The sequence below is a fragment of the Anopheles arabiensis genome, chromosome 3 (genome assembly GCF_016920715.1).
Source record: "Anopheles arabiensis isolate DONGOLA chromosome 3, AaraD3, whole genome shotgun sequence".
Classification (NCBI taxonomy): Eukaryota; Metazoa; Arthropoda; class Insecta; order Diptera; family Culicidae; genus Anopheles; species Anopheles arabiensis.
Window position 1 is genome coordinate 12815291 of NC_053518.1, and position 6995 is coordinate 12822285.

The following is a 6995-nucleotide window of genomic DNA, read 5'->3' on the forward strand; positions in this document are numbered from 1 at the left end:
GAATGTCGATATCCATAAAAATTAAACGGTTTTTTTCTCTGATGTTTGCATATTCATATGCAAAATGTATCCATCCTTTGGGTGACAATTTACGCTGAAAAACAAACAGAAAAAGAACTTTGAATGACTTTATGTTTGGATCTGGATCTTGGAGAATTTGTAAAAATGACGAGAATGGAAGATAGCTCCAACAGCGTTATGTTACAGTAATTTATCTAAAGTACAATAACGAGCCGGCTGCAATGTTTATGTTAATTGTTGAGGGTACCTTGTTTAATTTGTTTGGTGTTGTGTTTACAAAATGATTTATTTAAATAAACCATTTTTTAAGACATAGTATTAATATTAAACCAATTGCTTACTCCTAAACATATCCACTAACTGGTCCATGTTCAGTACATTTGTTTGGAGTCCAGACATAAGAAATTTGCTACTTTTCTGCCCAAGTAACAGAGACGTGAAGTGTTCTAATTGGAAACAAACTAATCGTGAGAACCGTAACAAATCCAATGGCTTACCTTATACATTAACCAGATATCTTTTCATCAATGTTTTCACTTGTCTCTTTTTTAGTTTGCTTCTATACGTATCATTAATCGGTGGGTTATAAGTTCAGAATAGTGAAATACAGTGAATAGCAAAATCAAATGAATTCAACACTGGCACCTCCTACACATGTTTGTTTCGAAGCTCTTTGTGAAAATCCAACTCCAAATTCAAATTGAGAACACATTCCACGATTTCGAGCCATATCAACTGCGTTACGCCAATTAGCTCGTAAAAATCTTTTCACGCGCACCATTCACCGCACGTGTTAGATAGGACGAATATCTAAACGACCCCCTTTGATGTTTGGTTCAGGCTGGCATAGGATTTTACAGCCGTCAACATGCGTACCAAATCTACCGCGCGGTCCATTTCGAGCGGGGCCGAGAATGGCACAAACCTCCCGCTACTGGTTCGGATAGTTAATCCGTGCTCAAGGGTGGTCCCTGTTATGGAGTTTTTTTTATGAAATAAGGAGAACGATTTTACAATCCTCTTGACCATCGTTGTTATCTTTATATACTTTATGAAGAAATATGTTTAATGTTTATCAATTCTATCGTTTGACGTTTGATGTAAGGAAACATAGATTTTGGGTTATATTTATATTGAAGTATAATTAAGCAGTAGCATAGATTTCTTGTGCAAAGCTGATTAAATTGAAGTATTTTTCAAGATGTTAGTAAGCACAATTTAATGGCTAGGTATTTCAATTTTATTCGAAGACACCTGCTTGGCTAACACTTCAAGCGAACAATTAAAATCTCTTTCCACACAATCAATTTCCCATAAAAGTGAGATAACAATCCTAACACAAACTAAACCCACAATGCATGATACATGCAAGATCCTCACGATCAGGTGTAAACTCTTACCCAAAATAAAGAAAACGATCAAAGTATTGTTCCTTTACACAAGTCTAGCTTAGGAACACACACGAGGCAAAGGCTTTTATGATGAACATAATTCAATTTGTTTATACATAAGAGTTAGGATCGGCGGAGGAGATTGCATGAAAGAGAGTTCAGCAATAATACAAGCAATGCCATAATTAGAGTGCCATAATTTGGCGGCCATCAACGCGTTGGTTGGTGTGCGTGAGAGGGCAACGGATGAAAGGTGATCGCCCGAACAGCGGGAACTTCTCTTCCACGAACGGCAACGGCAGCGATCGGACGCGCGCAATCCGTCTAGGTTTAAGTTAGTCGTTAAAATAAATTTATGTGAAGAAAAATACCGCAACGTCCAGCCCTAGATTGATCATATGGTGCCGTGACCAGGATTGAAAACCTTTTTCGAAAAGCGCTAAGTGAAAAGATTTATTCGTTGAGCATTTTTTTGTTTCGTTTTGTGATTTAGTGCGTACCGTGCAAAGGAACTATCGTTAATACGTGTTTGAGTGTACGAACTTTGGCGGCCAGTAAATGTGAAATTTCAACCTGCAAAGGGACAATCGTGCCGTTTATTACTCGTCATTGATTGCGTGTCCGCGTCTCCGTCGTATTCAGTCCGTTGCCAACAAGACAGACTAACTACCGCCTTCTTCGGCGTCTTGCCACGGCCATCGTAAAAGCTATAAGAAGCGTTCTACCGCAGCCATCGCGTTTTTGGATACAATTCAGCGATTCACCGCAGTCGCGTAAAAAAAGCTGTGAGGCGTCTTGCCTTTATTATAATATAAGATTTCGTTCGTCTTTGAATCGTGTAACGTCTTGTTACAAAGAACACTAAAGTTAAGTTACTGTCCAATCCGTTGAACATTAGTGTGAGAAAACGTCAGCTTATCTTCCGTGTCGCAACCGGTTGTTTTCGCGCGTGTGATATCCGTCTTCGTAATCGTGTGTTTCCCGCCAGTCGCAGTTTGGAACAGCCATCCGTCATCATCTGTGTGTGTTTCCCTGCCATCGTCATTGCAACTGTTTTCCCGAATCCTGCCATCTCAACAGGTCAAGTATAAAGATGACCGAAATTGCGAGCCTAAGACAACGGTTGAATTCTTTATTCACGAAGCTGAAACGAAATGAGGTTTTCATAGCGAACTTCCAGCCTGAACAACACAAGCATCTCGTGCCTGTCAGGCTCCAAACGATTGAAGGTATGGAAAAGGAGTTTGAAACGGCTCATACGCAATTGTGTTTGTTAGCGCCCAGTGAAGCTGAGAAGCTAGAAGAAGAGGAGTTGATGGATAATTTTGAGGAAAGGTTCATAGCTATGAAAAGCGCCATGCTATCGCACATGCCTACTCAAACAGCTCAAGCCGTTAGCTCTGAGCTTGGCTCAAGCCACGCTCAAAACCCAAGCCACTCTCCCATTCAAAACCACGTTAAATTACCAGCCATCTCTTTGCCCGAATTTAACGGTGATATAATGCACTGGATGGCATTTCATGATACCTTTGAAGCATTAGTTCATAACAATGCAAGCGTTTTGGATATTCAAAAATTCCATTATTTGAGAGCTTCATTAACTGGTGAGGCCGCTAGATTGATAGAGTCGATCCCATTGTGCGCATCGAATTACTCCATCGCATGGCAGGAGCTCAAGGAGCGATTCTCAAATGAATACCTTCTGCAAAAAATGCACTTTAAGCAAATGTTCGGCATCCCACAATTACGAAAAGAATCGTCAGCTGACTTGCATAGATTGGTAGATGAATTTAATCGGCATGTAAAAATGATTCAAAAGCTAGGAGAGCCAACCGACCAATGGAGCTCAATGTTAGAATATGTTTTGTGCTCCAAACTACCAGCGGAAACTCTTACACATTGGGAAGACAAGGCAGCTAGCATGAAAAAGCCAACATATGAGGCGTTAATAGAATTTCTGCAGAGAAGAATGAAAACATTAGACTCTGTTTATATGAGTAAATCTGCGGATGTAAGCTCTACATCGGTGCCTGCCGTAAGGCCTTCTTCGCATCTTTCGTACTATTCGTACACCGCAAATAATACCAAACGATGTCCTTGCTGTCGACTAGATCACTTATTATGGTACTGTAACCAATTTATGCGACTCCCGCAATCTGAGCGCCTTCAGATAGTGCGAGCGAAGAGTCTCTGCATTAATTGTTTAAGAGTCGACCACAGCATGAAAGATTGTCCTTCGACCAATCGGTGCAAACATTGCAACCAGCAACATCATTCTTTATTGCACTCCTTTGATTTTTGTACGCCGGCAGCACACCCACGACCGAACACTACATACTAGCCCTCAGGTAGCTCCTAGCGCTTCATTTAACAGCACAGCAGCATTGGAAAACGAAAACCGAGCAGCGGACCAACGAGAGGTATTCTTACTCACTACTATTGTCATTGTTGTGGATGCGTTTGGCAATCACCATCCAGCAAGAGCATTATTAGATAGTGCATCACAACCTAACCTAATAAGCAAAAGATTGGCAAAATTAATAGGTCTACCTACTTCCAGATTAGACGTTAAAGGTGCTGGTTGTGCTACGACGAGGGTGCGGGAGTCCGTGTATGCTGAAATTCGATCTCGCACCAGCCAATTTTCTTGTGGAGTAAATTTCCTGCTAATGGATGAAGTAGCTGCAAAACTTCCTTCCCACCACATTAATATAAGCCGCTGGAACATTCCGCCTGGACTATCCCTGGCGGACCCTCATTTTAATCAGGCCGAATCAATAGATATGATAATCGGAGCAGAGCATTTTTACACCTTTTTTCCAACTGCAGAGCGTATTTATCTGGCAGATAAATTACCAATACTGATCAACAGCGTGTTTGGGTGGCTTGTAGTCGGTCCAGCCAGCGAGGAGGTCGTTAATCCTCACTCAAACCCAACACGAGTATCAATGGTTTCTTTAGAAGAAAAAATAGAGCAGTTTTGGAAGGCAGAGGAGCTACATGCATGCGAACCATATTCAGTAGAAGAAAAGCATTGCGAAGAGCTGTATAGATCGAAGACTGGAAGAAATAGTGACGGACGATACGTGGTGCAGATGCCTAAACATCCAGAGTTCTCGATACGCTTGGGCGAGTCAAAAGGCCAGGCGTTGCGCCGATTCTACTCATTAGAAAAGCGCCTATCCCGAAATTCGCAATTGAAGAAGGAGTATCATGCCTTCATGCAAGAATATATAGATCTCGGACACATGCAGCCTGTTAATGAAAATGCGTCAAGCCCAACGAAAACCTTTTATCTGCCTCATCATCCAGTCATAAAGGAGAGCAGTTCCACTACTAAGGTGAGAGTAGTCTTTGACGGCTCCGCGAAAACATCTACAGGCTACTCCCTCAACGAAGCACTATGTGTGGGACCTATAGTGCAAGATGAGCTGTTGGACATTATTTTGCGTTTTCGCACCTATTTTGTGGCCTTAGTCGGAGATATCGAAAAAATGTACCGTCAAATCCTCTTGCATGAAGATGACCGCGCATTAGTGAGAATATTGTTTCGATTCTCATCAACATCACCAGTAAAAGAGTATGAACTGAATACTGTCACATACGGTTTGGCTCCTTCCTCTTTCCTAGCTACGCGCACCTTGCTTCAATTAGTGCAGGACGAAGGAAGCAATTACCCTCTTGCTAGTCGTGCGATTCGCAATTTCTACGTAGATGACTTCATTGGCGGGGCATCATCTGTTGAGGAAGCTATACAGCTCCGATCGGAGCTAACTGGAATGATGCTAAAGGGCGGCTTTCCATTACGAAAGTGGACCTCAAATCGTTTGGAGGTTTTGCAAGAGCTCGATGCTTCTCAAATCGGAACCAAATCATCACTGCAGTTTGATACCGACGAAACTATAAAAGCCCTAGGTGTCTGCTGGGAACCTGAGCGCGATAATTTATGCTTTGCATCAAGCATCAAGCCACTGCAGTTACCCTCTACTAAACGGAGCATTTGTTCGGAGATAGCTCGATTATTTGACCCGTTGGGTCTTATCGCTCCTGTCGTAGTGCGAGCAAAAATAATGATGCAGCAGCTTTGGGCGCTATCGATTGGCTGGGATGAGACTGTACCAGAGTCATTTGGGCTGAAATGGAAAGATTTTTATGAGAAGTTGGAGATTCTGACTTGCTATAGAATCGAACGATACTGTTTCGCCTTACGATCGAATGTGCAACTGCACATATTTACTGATGCTTCAGAGTCGGCATATGGCTCATGCGTTTATGCAAGGTGCGAGGATGCCGAGGGAATATTAAAATATCTTTGCTTGCATCGAAATCTAGAGTAGCTCCATTGAAGCGTATAAGCCTGCCTCGTTTAGAACTCTGCGGTGCCGTATTAGGGGCTCATCTGTACGAGCACATTGCCAAAGCCATTCAGCTTCCTGTGCAGTCGGTACATTTCTGGTCCGATTCCAGTATTACACTACATTGGATCAAAGCAGCTCCAAATACCTGGAAAACATATGTGGCAAATAGAGTAGCAGACATTCAACAATGTACGAAGGGCCACACATGGAGGCATGTACCTGGACAGCAGAACCCGGCTGATCTCGTTTCGCGGGGCATGACGGCACCCGATTTTATAAAAAGCAGCATTTGGATCTCTGGGCCAGCTTGGCTGGCGCTACCTTCTAATGAATGGCCTACATCTGAACCTCTACTACCGACCGGTATCGAAAAGGAAACGCGTTTGCTAGTTGCTGTTGCCAGCGCATCGCCTGCAGTTAACCCTTGGTTCAAAAGGTGGTCATCATACTCCCAATTACTGCACATTATTGCATACTGCAAGCGATTTATAAAGAATCTAAGGCTTAAGGCGAGAACGAAGCCTGCTGGTGACCCGGTATCCATCGTATTGACACCAGAGCAGAATGAGGAGGCAAAGGCATTTCTGGTCAAGACTGCTCAAGACGATGCCTTCCGAAACGAAATTTCAGCCCTTCGGAACGGCCAACCTATAAAGAAAAACTCGTCGATTAGGAATCTCAACCCGTTTTTGGACAACCAAGATGTGCTTAGAGTCGGAGGAAGGTTAAACTTAGCTGATTTGCCGTTCCAGTCAAAGCATCCTGCTCTCCTTCCAAAGGGGCATCCGTTTACACGCAACATAGTGGTTCACTATCACTGGAAACTACTTCATGCTGGAGGGCGAAATCTCATCAGCAACATAAGAGAGGAGTTTTGGCCTTTGGATGCTCGACGATTAGTTAGAAGCATAACGCGGGAATGTTTCCGGTGTTTTCGGTCGGATCCCTTTATCGCATGCCAGCGAATTGGACAACTACCCGCATCCAGAGTGACACCTAGCCGACCTTTCAGCAACGTAGGAATCGACTACGCCGGCCCATTTTATTTAAAACCGGTACACAGAAGGGCAGCCGCCTGCAAGGCTTATCTCTGCCTTTTTGTGTGTTTCGCTACAAAGGCGGTACATCTCGAGCTGGTATGTGACTTGTCTACATCAGCCTTTTTAGCAGCGCTACGAAGATTCATTGCTCGCCGTGGTAAGCCGTGTCACATTCACTCGGATAA

General features: G+C 43.2%; 1 protein-coding gene across 1 annotated transcript; it reads right to left on the reverse strand.

The window, feature by feature from the left end:
* Nucleotides 1–5712: 5712 nt before the first annotated feature.
* Nucleotides 5713–6460, reverse strand: LOC120903726. Its single transcript, XM_040313325.1, has 2 exons — nucleotides 5990–6460; nucleotides 5713–5915 (listed from the first exon to the last, which is right to left on the reverse strand). The coding sequence occupies exons 1-2, from the start codon at nucleotides 6312–6314 to the stop codon at nucleotides 5887–5889; spliced, it is 354 nt and encodes a 117-aa protein (XP_040169259.1). The 5' UTR covers nucleotides 6315–6460; the 3' UTR covers nucleotides 5713–5886.
* Nucleotides 6461–6995: the final 535 nt, after the last annotated feature.

Bases quoted from the DNA above. Each gene is read 5' to 3' on its own strand.
- LOC120903726 (XM_040313325.1), bottom strand. From the start codon at position 6,314: ATGGATACCGGGTCACCAGCAGGCTTCGTTCTCGCCTTAAGCCTTAGA. The intron at 5,916-5,989 runs GTACATGCCTCC...TATGTTTTCCAG, and splicing joins AGCCGGGTTCTGCTGTCCAG to GTATTTGGAGCTGCTTTGAT.